The 18,859-nt window shown below is 40.6% G+C and overlaps 2 protein-coding genes across 2 annotated transcripts; both read left to right on the top strand.

Annotated features, from left to right (window-relative positions):
- Positions 1-348: 348 nt before the first annotated feature.
- Positions 349-1,362, top strand: noto (notochord homeobox; the record flags this gene model as incomplete). The annotated part of the gene is made up of 3 exons (XM_083923962.1): positions 349-739; positions 848-1,035; positions 1,156-1,362. The coding sequence occupies 3 exons, from the start codon at positions 349-351 to the stop codon at positions 1,360-1,362; spliced, it is 786 nt and encodes a 261-aa protein (XP_083780088.1).
- Positions 1,363-12,375: 11,013 nt separating this feature from the next.
- On the top strand, positions 12,376-17,022 carry emx1 (empty spiracles homeobox 1; the record flags this gene model as incomplete). Its single annotated transcript, XM_083923718.1, has 3 exons — positions 12,376-12,724; positions 14,846-15,030; positions 16,855-17,022. 3 exons carry the CDS (start codon positions 12,376-12,378, stop codon positions 17,020-17,022), a joined length of 702 nt encoding a protein of 233 aa, XP_083779844.1.
- Positions 17,023-18,859: the final 1,837 nt, after the last annotated feature.

Below are 18,859 nucleotides of genomic sequence, written 5' to 3'. Positions count from 1 at the left end.
TAAGACCCATGCAAGAATTTGTAGGCCAGTAAATCTCCTGAGGTCCCTGCCCCCACGGCTCTTCAAAAGCCTTGTCATTCAAAGGGTTAGGATGTTTGACAATCCCAGCTTGTACTACTCCACCGATTAATTGGATACGTTGTCGGGATGTTCGTTTCTCTCATCTGCTACTTAGAAAGACAAAGGACCGACGGGGGGCTGTTGACACCTCTGTGTCCGGCCGGGGTATAAATGAGGACTCTCCGCAAAGGAGCAGCATTCACTTTTCTGTTGCACTTGGAGCAACAACTTCTTGTTTCTGCAAAGACCTTCGAGATCTTTTTTGTTCATTTTTAAACATCTGGCAGGATGCATGTGCCGAACAGACCAGTGGGAGCGTATGGATACTCAGTGCGTAATTACGCACCAGCATCGCTGTACCCGCAGTACCAGGGGAGCCAGTGCGCGTCGACAACGAAGCCTCCCAGTGGAAAATCTTTCACCATTGATGCTTTGCTCGCCAAGCCGGAGGACGCAAGCAGCTGCCGGGCGAGCCCTACACAGTGCGGGGACAAATATCAACAGGCAGTCCCAGTTATGCCTCTCGCCGGACACGTAGGCCTACCCATAGGAACAGCACCATACGTCTATTCTCCAAACATGTTGCACTCAGCGCTCCACTCACAACCTGGATATTCACTCTACTGCTGCCCGCCTTTCACCTACCAGGCATCGTGCCGTGGAGCTTTTTACGCACAAGGTAAAAAGGAGGTTTTCATTATTTACTTGAAACTATCAGAGCAAAAGTTAAATGTCAACGGTAAATTCACGCGGCAGAGGGATTAATAGTGTCATTTCTTCTTTGCAGCTTCAATGTCCAAAGTCAACGCAGGGCTACATTCGTTCAAAACTAAAGGTGGGAAATCGAAACGGATGCGAACGAGCTTCACCAGCGAGCAGCTCTCCCGGCTGGAGAAGGAGTTTGCACGGCAGCAGTACATGGTGGGGTCAGAGAGGTTCCTGCTGGCTTCGGCTCTACAGCTCACAGAAGCTCAGGTAAGAAAATATATACTGAAAATGAAAATGGAAAGTTTAAATTGTATCCTCAGAAATACATTAACACACGTTTATCCTTACTACAATAGTCCTAATGTGCACGTTGTTTTCTCTCTCCAGGTCAAAGTCTGGTTCCAGAATCGACGCATCAAGTGGCGCAAACAGAGTCTGGAGCAGCAGCAGGCCAAGCTGGCCAAACTGGGCCTGGCTGCTCCGCTGAAAAGTCCCGGATCTCAAGGCCACGGAGATGAAGGGGATGAGGATGAGGAGTTCTCTGACCTAGACGTGGACATCGACGTGTCCGATGACTCTGCTGACCACTGTTGACCGAACACCACAGGACTTTTCTTTTTAAAGAAAAGACTTCATGTACATACTGCTGAGAAAGGAGGCTTTTGTCTCCAACTATGAATATTTAATAGATGTATAGTTATATATTTAATGTTCTTGCTCTTTTATAAGTTCACTTCACTTGTTTTTGTACATTTGAATGAAATATATTTTATGACATTAATGAGCCTAACTTGTCCTGTTCATTCTATCTTATTCAGTCTAGTGTTTGCCACTTAATCAGACATTCTCATTTATTATTTGCACGTGACACAGTTGAACTCACTGGACATTTTAAAAGTCCGGGGAAACATTTCTTTAATCAGCTTCTGTTGAGAAGAGAGGCCATATTAGCACATACTTTCTACAAAAGCTAGAATAATTTATTTCTCATGAGAGATATCTGATCTAGCCTTTTACCTCTGTGCTTTTTTGGTGTTTTTTACACTGTAAAATCTGACAGGTTCTTCTTTTTTAGGACAATCTAGTAAAGCGAGTGCCTTGTCGTACTCTAACTCTGCTCTGAAGTAGATATAGCAGGCTAGATTTTTTAAGTAAGATCAGCTTGTAAGATTTTACAGAGTACACTGGCGGGGGTCAGTTGATTGACTCCTGTCCACCAATCAGGCTTTAGCGTTCAGCGAGAGTCAAGTTATATCTGATAGTCTTGTGGAAGGGTAATAGCTCAGTTGCTGAGCATTTAATTCTTAATAAATTAAACATAACAAGGTGTTTTTCTAAATTTGAACTTTAATTGTTGCGAATGTAGTGTTATTTAACTGTTTTTTGGTGTGTTTAATGTTGAAATAAGAAGATTTGAAACCACAGTTTTAGGGACTTTAAAGAAAAATAGGACTGAGTTCAAAATCAAATATTTTTTCCTTTGCATTTTAGTTTATGCTGCAGCTGCCCTCAAAACATACTGTTACATGCAATATGCACTTCTTGCTCATATGTGCTGTGCAAAGGGTTGTGGGCCAGAAAGCTGGCTTGCATATAGTTCAAAATCCGACCGTTGGCAGTAGACGGGCTGCTCTCAATCAGCGCTCTAACAAATCATTACAAAATAAATGCACTGTAATTCTTTTGTAATCCACATAGTTACCACGCACGGGACAGAGAACAAAATCAGACGACGAAGTATAAGAGTGCTAAACTGCACATAGGGAGGAGGGTCAGAGTTTTGATGCCTACACTTAATCATCAGTCCCCTTTCACCCGACGTTTCAAGGCGTTAAAAAGAATATAAGATATTATACTACCCTGTTTCAAATCGTTAAATACAACACCATATTCGTAAGCTATCTTACAAATTGTTGTGCATAACTTTTTATTACATATCATAAGGGGCCATTTTGGTTGGGGGGAATATGCTGTATAGGAGGACAACCTGGTCATTTCGGCATACTGCCTTTCACGTGCTATTCATTGGAACACACAAAATCTTTTTCTGGCCTACTAAATAGTATGGTTGTATGGGTATTGGTACACAGAGCGACAGATACTCATCATTTTGTCCAATAAAGAGCTAATGTCAGACTCATTTTGACACATTAGCAATTTTATGAGAACAGTTTAATTATTGGAGTAAACCAAACGCACAACATTTGATGGAATTCTGCTCAATGAACAACCAGATGATTTAAATTAGAAACTAAATGTTTCCCGTGAATAAACAAGAGGGTTAATTAATCTGCATATTATCAGAGAATGATTTAGCTCAAGAGAAATCCTCTCTAATGCATCCCACTCAAATCATCCTCGTGCCCTTTGACCTCTCTTTATTGCTCCTCTCATCTCACTCTGAAGATGATGGAGACATGGCGAGACATTTCCTCCCGGGTTTGATCTAAGTTGAAGTCTGGGACACAGACTCGGGTTCCCCTCTGATTTAAGCTAAGCAAATAAATAACCAGCTCAGGGATTAGCTGTGGATATCTGTAACCCGGGGTGGTAGGGGTCAGTCTGTCTCGGGGCTACAGAGCTGGGTCTCACTGTTTTAATCTGTTTAAACGGTCAATATGCCTGTTCTCACTGCTTCTCAATAGACGGGGCTCACACATGCCCACCCAACCCCGGCAGGTGTCCTGTCTCTGCTCTATTCAAACTCCACGTCTTTCCTTCCAGGTGGAAAGGGACCCATGCTGTCTGCTGAAGCCTGCCTGGCAGACATGAGGGATAAAACCCGAGGGGAAGACAGCGTGTAGAAAGGACTGGGATGTAGCAAATGAGTCCATCAGAGCAGCTAATTGGGGTGGTCAACCTGAAAGTCCTGTCCTGCGGATAACTCTGACATATCAAACAAAGACAGCGGAGGGGAACACAGAGCAGTGTTTCCATCTCTTTCATCCTTTCACCTTTAAAGATGCTCAGTAAAAATATTACAGGCAGAAAAGGGGGTCCTTATGTCAAACACCATTATGACAAAATTCCTTACCTACAGAACTCAATGATACGTGGCTTTGGTGTATCAGTCTGTGTCTTGTATTGTTTTGTGTTTTTTCTGGAGGATTCCTGTTTTTTTGTGTTTCTAATGTGCCTATTGTTGATGTATGTAGATGTACATCCACGTCTCATGTCCATTTTCCTTTGACAATTCATACGTACAACTTAAATGACTTAAGAAAACAGTAAAAATGTATAAACCTGATGTCTAATATTGACATTCGGTGATCAATTAGCCAGTGACAGGTTGATTTAGAACATATTTGCCCATATATTCAGAGTAATAAGCTACCTTTACACGCGTCGCATGTAAATGGAAGAGGCCTGAGGATCAGCTTGCAATTTGAATGAATCATGTACTTGAGTGCTTTCCTGCCAAAAATGTTTGGTTCTAAGGATTCAGCACTGATCTATATCAATGGCTGACAAACTCCTTTTGTTTGTGACCCTTGACAATACCACAGGTATAATGGCCTTCAAAACAGAAAGGAATCAAGAGAAAAAGTGAGTGCAATAAACATACTTTGGGGTATGTTATCCCTCGATATACTTTGCAGTATTAAGGGTTTTATGCCATTGATGTGTGTAAAATAACAACAGAAGTGAAACAAATGGATTCTGGACTTTGAGAATTGGAATCGTACTGATTCCTGAGACCGTCATTAACATTTCACTGTCATTGTAAGTGTCTTCGGGTTCTTGAAAAGCGCTCTATAAAATAAATGTATTATTATTATTAGATCATATCCAACCCTATCAATAATCTTCCTACAAACACAATTATGGTTTTACATCTTATAGATCTGTGAAACCATGGCTAAGAAACTTCATCCCCCTTTCCCCGCAATTTCACTGTTTCTGTAGTTACAGCTCTCTGTCTCAGTAAGGCAGTATACATGACCGTTAAGTGTGCTGATTCCATTTAAATCAGACCAATTGTACTATAGAAGAGGTACAGACTCAATCTACCGCCTTCCCTTTATTTTGCTCTATTATTTATATGTAACTGTAAATATTTCCTGGGTCTCTTTTCCAAGCAAACGTCTACCAAAACCAAAGAAAACAAAGTCAGATAAGAAACTGAGCAGAAAGATGAAATGCAATCTTGAGAGCCTGAAGTTAACTGAATCAGCTCGCATGAACATTGACCTTTACATACTTAACCAACAGGTTTGTAATGTTGGTGCACACTGGGACACTTGTAGGCCTGTTCTCAATATGTAAACACGTCAAAGACAAATGTAACCACAGCGCAGCAGCGATGTTTGCAGAGGTGCTGCAAGAGGGAGAAGATGGCTGCTAACAGTATCAAAGAGAGCAGGTTAATAAACAGTAACGGAGCTGATCTCTTTCTCTTGTCCGCCGCCCCCTGCCTGCTCTCTCCCTGGTGTCTCTGCTCGGCCTGATTAGGGCTGAAGCGCCGCTGAAGGAGCAGAATTTGTGTAAAAACCCCAGAGAGCCGTTTCTGATGTGATCAGCTGAGAATCAGAGCTCCCCCTCCTCTCCCCTCGCCACAGCCCAACGTAATCCCATTGAGGGAAAGAAAGAAGCAGTCAGAGGCCTGGGAAAACCTGGAGTCCTTGGGAGGGGTGGGGGTCACCGGGCTCATCGTCCCAATTAGCACAGGGCACCTTAACGGCTGGAAACATGCCAGTGCTGGCTGGGGTTCTTAAGACTCTCTACAGGGTCTGAAGTGAAGCTCCTCGTGAAAGCAACTGTCACATCTTCATTTCCCTCCAGACTTGTTCCTCTCATTCCCTTTGCAAAAACTTACAATGTGTTTATCCACACTATCTTAATATGATGTATTGTCTTTTCTGGCTCAAACAATTGCCTAATGAACAGTTTTGATGAGTTGATTTATCGTTTATGTAATAGAAAAGACATAGAAACAGGAGGGTTTACAGCTTTCCTTTGTCTCATATGATCATTTAAATACAGTTTAGAGTCTAACTGTTGGTCAAACAAAAGAAGCCACCTGAAGACGACGCCGTGGGCTCTGGGACATTGTGGCCGGCATTTTTCACCATTTCCTGACAATTTATAGATTATAGAATTAGATTAACTGATAATGACAATAATTTAGCTGCAGCCAAAGTATTTTCAATGTTTCTTTTTGTCTCTAAAAATAAATTCCCTGATCTGAAAATAAGATAAGTCATGTACAAGCAAAATGAACTGCACTAACATTGCCATGTTTTGGTTGTCCAGCAGTGACGTGGATTTAGACGCTCACAGGCCAACTTTACTAATTGAACCTGAAACTCATGATAACACAAATGGCACCAGGTTGCAACACCTCACGTTTAGTGAAAATACAAAAACTGGAGATATTAAGCATTATTTAAGACATGTTGCTCACAGTCTGTAACATCAAGATAAAGGCAGTGTGAATACACACATTACACTCTTCTAGGGCTGCGACCATTCATCATTTAAGAAGGAGATCATTTCATATTACATATTCAAACCCAAAGATGTTCAGTATATTGTATGTGACAAAAAAAAACAACACATCCTTACATTTGAGAATCTGGAACCAGAGAATGTTTTCTTAAAAAATAACTGAATGTTTCAGCTCTAGTTAATATCTACTTTTTTGAAATTGTATTATTATAAGAAATGCAAATTTTTAAATCCTAAAGACTGATTATGTTTCTCTCCGTCTTCGCTCATGTGTGTTGAATCCATTCAGCAAAAGCACATGAAATGATGACATTCAAATCTTATATTATATTGTTGGCCGTTTCTTCTAAATACCTAAGACATTTCATCAGCTCTAAGAGTTTTCTCCCTAAATTAAAATGCCCTTGGTCACATGACTCAGCCCAGATGCTCTGAGAAGGTGTGAAAGTTCTCATGGAGAGCAATAACCTCCAGCTCCAATAGGAGAGTGCACTTCATTTGACCAACGCGCGTTTTAGGGTAGGCGATTGTAAAAAAAAAAATCCTCCTTTGCATTTCATTTGCAAAGACGAGGGCCCCTCTACTCCATCTAATAGTCATTAGCTTTCATTACTCGCGTTTGAAGTAGAAGCTGCCCTTTGTCTCGTGGTGAAAGGGCCGCATTTGAGACGCACAATGACTTCTGACACGGGCACTGACAAGAGCAGCTCTCCTCATCGACATGTGTGGAGAACGGACCTGTTTTCTCCCAGGAAACAGTGGTTCCTGTTCAGAGACAGATAGAAGCAAGTTAAAGGCCGGACAAAAAGAAACAACTCGCTGCTTTCCAAATAACGCGCAATTTAGCCAACGTGCGTCTTTTTACGCACACCACCAATCAAATAAAATTAAGGGGGGGGGGGGGTCTAAAAACGTATCCAAATCGCTGCAAAATGAATGTCAGGTACTTTAAATAGCTGCTTCGAAGAACTTGAACAACATTATATCTCATATCACTTCTCCAAAATGTTCCCATGCCATTCATTTGGGGAACCGTGTGATGTGGCTTTCATAGCTTTAATATTGGCATTACGCACTTTTAATAAGTCAAAGAATGGTTATATATCGGACTTGAGATTAAACTAAGCAGATAGAGATGGATACCTTCTCTTGATATAAACACGTAGTTTTTCTCCAGGCCGTGTTAAAAGTGGCATGTTTGTTTATGCTGAGGAGGGGAGCCGACGGAGTACAGGTGGCTAAACGACCGCACTTCTCGTGCAGGTGGCACAAACTCAGCGACGTGCTACTTTTCCCATCTCGTTAGAATGGGGTGAAATTTTCCAAGTATTTAAGTGGGTCAGATTAGCTGAGCACACAACGCTAATGCGAAACAAAATGGCCAATTAGTTTATTAATGAACGCAGGAGGTGAGAGGGGAAACCGCGAGCCTCCGCGGCCTCTCATCAGGCTGGAAAAGAGAATTTCACAAACGAGCCCTTCATTAAGAAACGACTTGTCTGATCACATGCCTGGTGAAAATCCCATCAGCCATATACTAAATTCAAACAGTTAAGTGTAGGTTATAACTGTGGAATTATGTACAAGTCATTAAAAAGATTGTTTTAAATTCATTGGTGCCTGACAAAATAAGACCAGGCTGATATTTTGTTTTAGGTATCTCAGTTAAAAATGACTTTACTTCATTTATTGAGGCCTTCCTCTCTTTTGCATCAGTTCTTGTTATTTTGAGCTTTGTGTATGGTTCTTCTGCTGTTCATTTTCCTCTACTGTCCAAGAAAACCTCCCAGAGGAGTTTGCTTTTGCCTGATGTTTGACCACTGTTTTCCTGCAGACAAATATACATTTCATTTCACTGTGATGGTCATTAACTCCACACCACACAAGCAAAAATATACAACTGTTGAAGCATACTCCACTACAAGTGATGGTACATTTCTGTAAAAATATACATTTATGATTTTGGCTGTTTGGTTTTATAGATTTAAGATGGTACTGCAGTCCACATGGGTCATTCAACTGTATACATGGAAGACCAAGAACATGATGCTCATTAATAACCTCACAGTTTTTAAATATCTAATCAGGGTAATATTCCACATAATCCCCTGAAACAACGCGGAGTGGGGCCTTTGGGAACTCAACTAAAAAGCCACTGCGGTCAAAGGCTCCAGTTGACCTCTGCAGGAAATCTTCAATCCTATAAACATGCTCTGACTCCCTTCAGCCACTGGAGGGCAGCATTACTCTAAAAGACACAACAGCAACACTGAATTTGGTTTCATTGACTGAGAGACTTGCCTTTGGAGGTAAAACGTCAGACAGTTGATTTGAAACGTGTTATCCAACTACGGGCCTCTAATTTTGAAAACAAAGTTTTATTTATTTATAACCTTTATTTAAACTTGGGAGTATATTGAGGAGCAACCTCATTTGCAATATAGCCGAGACTTAAACAAACATTTGAGGACAGGACCAAACACAAAACGTTTGAAAAATACATAGGCAAACCTGAAATATCAGAAAAGTAAAGTGACACAGAATACTGAAAACAGAGAAATCGAGTTTAAAAACAGGAGCAGCTGGAAGTCAAATAAGATGCAGTTATGAGATTAAATTGTGCTCATGATAAGAGTGTGGGGGGTTTCAGGTAGTTTTGCAGAGGGTTGCAGGTGAACAGTATGAAAAGAACATTATTTCCAAGTTTGGTGTTAACATAAAGTTAGAAGAAGGAAATGAGAGAAAATGTAGAGAAAGTCAGATCGCTCATCAGTGGGGGCATTTTGTCAAGTTAGAACGAACTGAAGGACGATCATGTGTTTCTATCTCTAGAGATGGGACACGCTATAAGTGTAAGTATACATTTGGTAACAAGGATTTAAAGCTGTCATTAGTATAGTAAAATATAACTATCAGAATGGTCTCACTCATTATCAGCAGAATAGCAGCATGTTGTTTGGGCCACTAGAGGGCAGCACTTATATTAGATTGAAGCATCTGTCTCCACAGTGGTCTCTTCCTTTTCGTGCCTCTTTTCCTCTGATCCCCAAAAACAACATTGTGGACAATTCACTTGTAAAATGTCTTCAATTAAATGAGATTGAACTGTTAGAGGCCCATTGAGTTGTTGAGCGCAGGTGAAAGTCATTTGTAAACCTTTTTATCTTTTACCAAATTGTAAAAAGACAAAAGTCAGCAGCAATATATTATCATGTTCATGTTTTTCCTTTCTGACCCAGGACTCACTGATACTCATGGGTTCTCATAGTCAAGTAAAGTCAATTTATTTTTTATAATTTACACATTCTGGGAAATAAGTGTTGCTGTTGTTGTTTTTTTTTTTTTTTTACATCAACTGTTCCTAAAAAATGTGTGCCTAAATGTTCTCAGTCAGATTCTTACTTTAAGCTTTGACATTATACTTGTAGGAACAATATTATCTTCTAATTTGTACTGAATAAATAAGGAGGAGTGATTTCTCCAAAAATGATACAATTGTGTTTATGAGAAAACATGTAACAGTTTGGGTCAATTAACACTTGATTTAAAATGTAAACTTGGCTTTCACACAGAACTAGTGGAGTCATGTTGCACTGTCGATGACCTAAAATAAAGAGGAACGTGACTCAACTCTGCGTCTGATCCTTAATTTATTTGTGTTAACTATTCTCTCTTAGTTCTCTTAATTGGCCAATGTGTAACATGCTACACCCAAGCCTCTACTGTGGCAATCCCATAATTAATATATAATCTGAATGAAGACATTATGACGTGAGTGAGATGCAGGGTATTTCATGAATATTAAGGTCTCAACTCAACGCTAATTGTCTCACACATGGGCTAAAATATCTCGGGAATATTAAATTGCTATAGAGGAATTTCACTCTAAAACGTGTTTCCACTGAAGACTAACGCGCTGTTTCCTATTGAAGATCACTTTGGCCGGAGCCTGGAGCCTCGGGGGGAAACCAACAGCAGGAACAAAGGTAGACTTCTCTGCTTTGTTTTTGTTAATGCAGAGCGATTTGGACATCTATTAACCAGCAGCGATCAGGGTCAGTGCGTAAAGGCCCGCAGGCTTTCACCATAAACTCAACCGGCTCGGTCAGCCCACAAGTTCCTCCTGCTGCTGCTGCTGCTGCTGCTGCTGCTGCTGCCGCTAATGCACTCCGGGTAAAAATACGGTTTGTATATAAAATCCTGCAATAAAAAGTAACGTGTGCTGGAATATCCCACTTTTCACGCCCCCCACAATGGCGATATATTTATACAACGTAGCCTTTTGTTATTATCATTATTATTATAGGATATGCGAGTGATTTTTCGTTATTCCCTAATATCTCACTGCGTCTATTCTCAATAATTACGGTCACTACGAAAGCTTTATAACGGGACTCCACAACAAAACATACTAACGAATATGTTTGTCTCCTGAAGCGAAATAACTCCGCAGAACATGCAACAGATCGGTTTGGGCACTCGTTTCAGTTCGGCGATCTAATCGACATAAAGAGCCTTTTTATTAGGATCGAAACGGTGTGTAATATTCAGCAGTGGCTCTTCTGAGTCATGCAGGTGAGGGGAAACGGCATCAAGAAGTCCAGGGCTCACCCAGTAAATAAACAGCCTGCAGATGATTATCTGTCACACACACACACACAATGACACTGGGAAAGGAAATGATGGAGTTCGTTTGGACACGGACGCATTCCCAGAACCTATAGTGCTGTCTTTAGGAGCCTTTAGCTCTAAAAGCCTAATCAACAACTTGTTTTACCTTATAATTTCCATCGGTAATGATTTTCTAATGCAACCTCTTCGCAGACGAGCGAATTAAGAGGATAATTATTAACTTGGTTAGAGCACCGTGGAAGCGGAGCGCCCAGGGATAAAGGCGGTGAGCTGCAAACACAATCCCAGGCTGCCCGCGCTCTGCTCTCCTGCAGGACTGCATGCTGCTCAATTGTTCTCTCACGAGCGTCTCCATATGCGTTTAAACTTTAAAACTCATTTCAAAACAAGCTTCCCTGCCATCATTATTTCTTTTTATTGATGCTTCGCAAAAGCATAAAGGGGAGTTTTATTTTGCTCCTTGACACACCTTAATGCAAAACCTAAATATCATCATTTAAAATAATGTATCAATTGAGTGAACAATGGAAACACAAAGGCATTCAAATAATAATAATTATTATTAAATTGACGCCTTTGTTCATTCATGAGGTAGACTACAAATATACATTTTCATTTTCTTTATTTGTAACAGAGCGTTAAGATCAACATGTAGCCTGTAAAGCACACATGAGAAATAAAGTTGCAATTTAAGCGTTTGAAATGACAAAAGCAATAATTTTGCTTGATGGAAATTGTTTGAGTTTACTGCTGAAAGAAGATTACATTGATTACAGTTTTGCACGTTCACTCGAAAGTCAGTCAGATGCGTGTTGTTTTAGAGCACCACTGCATGTAAATGAATAACTGAGAGATATGGGCTGTTACATTTAATATCGTATTTATGTTCAGCACATATTTAACGCTGTATCACGAGGGTTCAAACACATAAAAGCGTGATTAAAATAACAGTGAAATTCTTGTTCCATGAGACATTTTCTTTACCCAGAATTCTCTAGATAGGTGTCCACTACTATCGTCTCTGAAACAGATGAAAGTCCCCGTCCCCCACCGGCAGATTATTTCCCTGAAGAAAAATGAGATATTACTGCTGAACAGGACACACAATGACCCATTAATTGGGGCACACATGTTTTCTCAGCTTGTCTCCGTAACTAAGCTGCCCGGTCCTGTGTGACCTAGGGAGCAGGTACTTGAGGAGGCCTTTAATTGGCAGGTGCTCTGGTCCAATCAGCTCTCTCCGTGCGCAGCGTCAAGCCACATTGAAGGTTGGAGGCGCTTTTACTTGGTGCACTTGTGCACAGAAACCCTCTGAGTGCGTGCACACTTGATGGATCAGGACAATTTGCAGCACTGTTGAGTTTTGTAGCAGCATCTCCGCTGGACGAGCTTGTGCAGGCAAAACCCCTCCATCTTTGGGCATGATGCATCTCTGAGAGGGAAGCTATCTTTTCCTGCTTTTCCAGCAAGAGGAAGGACACATACCGATCACTTTCTACTGGTCTTGGTTTCTATTTCTCTCCAGATATGATGTTTTCGTCTGCGGGAAAGCGCTGCTTTACTATAGAGTCTCTGGTCGCCAAGGAGAACCCTCTGATCGCTGAGGAACCCATCCGTCCGACGGCTTTAAGTTACTCAAACCCGACGACGGATGTCTTAATGAACAGTTACCAGGCTCCGCCGGCCCGGTCCCTCTACCAGAGCCCGGACCTGGTGTTCCCAGAGACGGTGAACCACCCCTCCCTCACCGTGGCCCCACACCAGCTCGGTGGCTCCCACCTACAGCATCCGCACTTCTTCGGGACGCAACACCGAGACCCGCTCAACTTCTATCCCTGGGTGCTACGGAACAGGTTTTTCGGACACAGATTTCAAGGTAAGAGGGTTGAAAAACGGATTTTTAGACTTCACTCGTAAGCGACCTAGTTTGATACATGCAAGTATTTACGCCTGAGTAATTAGAGTAAAATAAAGTAGGCCAAACAATAGGCTTCTGCGCGTTAAATGCTAAATAAACCAGGTTTAAGTGTGTTAGTTTACTGCGAGACAAAGGTGTGTGTGTGTGTGTGTGTGTGTGTGTGTGTGTGTGTGTGTGTGTGTGTGTGTGTGTGTGTGTGTGTGTGTGTTTGCATAATTCTAAATAAGCTCAGAGAGGTGGTAAACGCATGCTTCAAGTTCTGCTTTTGAGAGGTTTCCATGTTCTAATGAGATGACAGATCCCTGTACAGGGCTGTCACTGAAACTATCCCTTAGTTGAACCATTAATTGCAGCCACGGATAATAAATAAAGGACAAGACCACCGAGTTGGCAGCGCGCTCATATTCCCACTCTCATTCGCCCTGCAGCTACTCTCAGAAAGCCGCAGTCAGGAGAAGATAAGCTCTGATGTAGATTTGTTTTTTTCCATACGAAAAAACTCGCCTTAGGTTAGGCTCATTTCATTCTCAAAATCTAACACAACAGCCAGGCTTTAGAGACAAAAGTGATACAAATCCAGGATAATCATTTAAATAGAATGGGAATAGGAAGGATTTGAACACAGCCTGCAGTGATTTATTTACCAGACAAAGCTCAGCGCAATTGTGCACCAACTATTATCCTATACATTCATCTCTATTATCTCCTATTATTGTTGTTTATACTGTGTGAAGCAACTTTGATTTTTATATTGATTTTTATTGCATTCTTTAACTACTGGACAGAAAATATATTTTACAAATAAGACAGAATGATGTACATTTGTAAAAATATATAAGAATCATTTTTGAACTAAATACTTGGATAATAATGTATTCATTGAATTAAATCTAAATTGATGTTTTCACAACGGCAGTTTCATGATACATCCTAATTACAATACAGACTCATTGATGAATATATCACATATATCCTCTAGTTACATAAAAACTTAAAAAACAAAAGGTCACTATCAACAGAGAACGAGCGTGTTATATCCCTAAAATAAAAATGTTTTACCATAAAATAAACATCTCATCTTCTCAGAATAATTTCTGTTTCATCTATGGCACCTTTCTGACAACATAATGGGGAGTATATCACGGTAAAAGCGAAATAATATGTCAGGTAATTAACAACAATTCACAGTAAAACGTTATCCTCAAACAACACAAAATACAGCAAATACTATCTTATTTGCTGTATTTTTCGGTAATTTTAATTCAGTTATTTAAATAAAAAGTATATACTCTTTCAATTTATCACACAATTAGAGTACCTGATGTCTATTTTATGTAGTTATTTGCAAAGGTCCCGTCTCCATAACGCTGCAGGTTTATGCCTTAAAATACAGAATTTTGCAGCACTGCCATACAGAGCCATAAGTGCAGTCATTGCGATAAGAAAAAATGTAGGCAATAAAGGCTTTAAAGTTTGTTTCCTGTTCCAACAAATGAATATTTTCCACATCACTGACGGACTATGGTTTACTAGTTTACCATTACATATGTTTTATCCAAATCAATCCTACCCATATACTTTCAGGCCCATAATTGTGCAGAAAACTGCAATTTCCCAGCTTGGGATCAATTAAGTATTTCTCTTTTCTATAAACCATGCGATTTCGTAGTTGCTGCACTTTGTAGGGCAGTGTAGTCCCTATGCAAAAACTAAAGTAGCCTAATAGAAATGTCGCTTTTATAAAACCAATGGTAGGCTTATTATTATTATTTTTTTAAAGCCAATTTGACAAAAAAGCTGTTTTAATGGGGTATTTTTTATTTAATAGTCCCTTTCGATTATTATTATTAGTAGGAGTATATTAACTATTGGCCAAGTTACTTATATAGACTGCTGGTAATACTATTAATAATACAAAAATAATATTTACATTATTTTAAAAAGCTTTCCATTACCATTGTGATGACAGATTATTCTGAGGAGGTCGCCTAACTTCTAATAACGGAGTCCAGGCAAACAGTTACCTTGTCCAGCCGCAAAGTGACGTCCCTGGTTGTTTCTTTGCCCCCGGTGTGTCAGGTAACGATGTGTCCCAGGACAGCCTGCTCCTCCACGGCCCTTTCGCCAGGAAACCCAAGCGCATCCGGACAGCCTTCTCCCCGTCGCAGCTGCTCCGCCTGGAAAGAGCCTTCGAGAAGAACCACTATGTGGTCGGAGCCGAGAGGAAGCAGCTGGCGAACAGCCTGAGCTTATCCGAAACACAGGTAAGGCTAACGCAGTGTTATGCTAACAAATCCTATTGTTTAAGGTGGTCCACTTTTGGATTCCTCTACGAAACACGGCCAATTAAGTGCCATGGCAACAACATTCTAGGATCGAACGTCCGTGTTCTCGTAGCTGTCACATATCGCGATAATTAAAACAAACTATTATTTAGATTATCTCCAGTATCAGTTAGCTTGTTTTTTTCCTGTATTTTCTCTCAAGAATTCCTACATTTATTTCTGGTATGAAATAAAGTAAAAGAGAAGCGAACAGTAAAGATTCAAGATTCAAGAAGCGTAATTTATCCCGAGGGAAATTATCACGCAACAGTTTCAATACAAAGATGAGAGTAACAATAAGCTAACATAAATCAAATACAAATAAAGCTAAGATAAAATAAATCAAATAATTAACTAAATGTGACAGAATGCAACGGACAAAAACATCCGCGATCAGGGGTCTGCAATGTTTTTCTTCAAAAATATGTCCAAAAATATACATTAACATGAATGCAACGCATTGTTAGCAAATGTAGGTGTGTTAAAAAATTTAATGAATACATTTACACAACCTTGCTGATAGGCCCCATGGCAAGATAGCACTATGGTAGTCACTAAGGTAGTCACTAGACACTAGGACTGTATTGTACACTTCACACAAATTCAAACTTGTTAGATACATGATTCAGTGCAATTTAATTTAAATAATTGCATTCTAGTCACATTCATAGTTGCAGCTTTGTGTGTTAAAGATTCTCTTAAAGGAATTAAAAATTAGATTAGATAAAAGAGTGTAAATATTATTGATGGTTATGTGTAATGAGTCCACATCTGGGTGTCAATTAGGCCTAATAGGCAATATAAAGAAGGGTTTACTGAGTCAGCGATGTGGATAAATGCTGCTCGCAAGTTTTGTGTCAGTCAATAAGACGCTTGCAATTAAGCACCCATTGCATTATGCAAATTATAATGACAGTGAACTGAATATGAATGAACTCACTCAAAGAAAAATGTGGTGTGCTTTCTTAGAGAGAGCAGGTTCCAGCTATCATTTGTACTTTTCATCCTCTGTGCTGCCTCCATCTGAGATAATCCCTGCCCTCCCTCTCTGGGAAATATACGTGTCTCTTTGATAGATTCAGTGACAACAGCTTTTACTGTGTAGAATTAGCCCAAACCATAGACAGAGTCAAGAAGTAATAGAGGAGCGTGCCAATATAAGTGCTCATGTCCTATTTTTAAAAATGCATCCTGGCCATGAAACTGTTACATATAGGTTTGTCAGCCAAGCTCATATTCCAAGGTCATAGCAACACCAGCCTGTCGACCTTTCCTGTGCATTATTGCCATGCTCAATCATGAACGCAAAGAGAAGTCGTTTTCATTTTTAAACAAGAATACGTTTAAAAGCCTTTTCGCGAAAGAGATGCTGGGATGACATATGATGTTAAAAAGAATTTTAAAAAACAGTGGCAGTCATTTTTCATTTTATCTTGACCTTAAGACACTTGAAGTAGTCAATTTTCAAGGCAAAAACGTTGCCTGAAAATCTTTTATAGACCATGCAATTCATGCTCAATTGTAAAAATACTCAGATTAACAGATGACAAAAATAATCTTTAGCTGCAGCCTCACTACATTTAACTGTGCCAGCATTCACACCAGCGCCCTAGAACTAAAGTTGCACCTGTGTCTGACAAGTCAGAACATCCACCTTAAGAAAGATCTATTGCATATTGTAAATAAGTGCCTCTCTGAAATGACACTACAGTCTACTTAAAAAAGTGCATAATCACCATTAACCCTGGTTATTGTTCTGTGCAGGTGAAGGTGTGGTTCCAGAACCGGCGGACCAAGTACAAGCGACAGAAGCTGGAAGAGGAGGGACCAGAGAGTCAGCAGAAGAAGAAGGGAAACCACCACATTAACAGATGGCGCATCGCCACCAAGCAGCCCAGCTCCGAGGACATAGATGTGACCTCAGAGGACTAAAACCGCGGTCCGACCTCCACCAATGCTGCCCTAAAAACCCTGCGTCCCCTTCTGACGCATCAGAGGACCAACACTATTTATTATGTAATATTATTAAGTATAATTAGACACATTAGAAGAAGGACTGAATATGTGATCACCGCACATCTCTTCATCAAGGTGCTACACTGGAAAAAGAACATGTTATTTAAAGACGTCCACCCTGGATGTCTCTGGATGAGGACAGAACCTTCCGTCATTTAATGTTCTTTGGTGTTTGACGTCCAAAGATGAAGAAAAACAATGTCAACCTCTATCATAGTCTGTTTTTTTAAAAATATTATACATAGGCTACTTATAAAGGTTGTTTTGAAAGAAGCTATTTGTTTCATTAAAGCTGTTTTTACCACCTGCTTAGGTCATTAACACCTCCTTGCTCACCCCACCCACTTCACCACCTGTGTACCATGTTAATTTATTTTCTCCTCAATGACAAGAACGTTGTCGCACACTTTTAATCCCCCCAGTGAGTCAGAGAACGGGCTGGTGACCGGCCAGGAGAACAAAAACAGGAAATGAACTATGTGTCGAAGAAAATCCAAGTTTCGCAGCATGATTTTATTTTCACTGGCGACTTGACACCCATTCCAGCGCTCTGCTATGCTTCCGAATGAAGATTCTGCACAGAGAGGCGATTCATGACCAGCTGTGCATGACTCTGGGACAGACGAGAAGCTGCAGAGACCTCTGGTGTTAGGGGCGAGTTGTGCCATACAATAAAAGCGAGTTCAGCGCTTTGTGCTTCTTGGATGACGGATGACCTCTCCATTTGTCGAATGTCTGCAGATTTCGCCGTGTGTAATATAAAACATATATAAGAACATACTTTTCAAGCAGAACATGTGATAACAAAAAGATGTTTTAGGAATAAAAAAAGAATTTCTCTCATGAGAAATGTGATGTTTTTTGTGTTATTCAGGTCTCACTTTGTACATCCAGGCTGGAGAGTCTGCAGGTTTTTATTCTAACCGGGCATTACAGCAGCAGATTTCACTCATTAGTTCCTCTGCAGCTGAAGGCGCCTGTGTAAATCAGTGTGAAATATGCCGCTGCAGTGTTTGATTGGAATGAAACCATGCAGACATCTGGGCCACCATGGCACATGAAGTGGTGAACAGTTCAACCAGAGAAATATTTTCCATGAGCAGGTTGTTTTATGCCTTAAACCAAAAAATATACCCTTACCACAAACTGGGAGAAATAAGACAAAAGTGAATGCTCCATGACACCCCTCTCTCAGGTTGGGAACCGCTGACAGAGACTGAGGTGTCAAGAATGTTGCGGGACAGTTGCACAGGTGTCAGGTGTGCGTTACCTATGGGCTGGTATTTCCTGAATTCCAGCACAACAGGGACACAGAAATCATTCCCATCCAGAGGGTGCCACCCCTGAAAAAAAAGGGGGAAAGTAGTTACTATTGTGCAGCGGGCCTTTCATCAAACCGCCTCAGTAATCACCTGTCAAAAGAAACGGAAGGAATCTCCTCCTCATGACCCCGAGGCTTTAGAGATGAGCCCTGACGTCTGACCCTGATGTCTTGTTTTGTAAGCTAAGAAACAGAATGCTTGCGAGGAACAAGGGGGGAGGCGGGAAGGTAAAATCCATTGCAGTAGTCTCACCTTTTTACCAACATCTGCAGACGCAAAAGGGGCCACATGCTTTGTTTTGAGTTTCCAAGACATCCAATACTCACTGCAGGTGCAAATACACAGCAAAAGAGATTCCTTATTGTCCAAATAAACACCATTAAAAGGTGCTTTTTAGCAAGTACAGTAGCTTGCTCTGACACTCTAAGCAC

The sequence above is a fragment of the Echiichthys vipera genome (genome assembly GCF_963691815.1).
Source record: "Echiichthys vipera genome assembly, chromosome: 12".
In the NCBI taxonomy this organism is placed as follows: Eukaryota; Metazoa; Chordata; class Actinopteri; order Perciformes; family Trachinidae; genus Echiichthys; species Echiichthys vipera.
The sequence above is the reverse complement of the archived record's forward strand: the minus strand, read 5'-3'. Positions and strand labels throughout refer to the sequence as shown.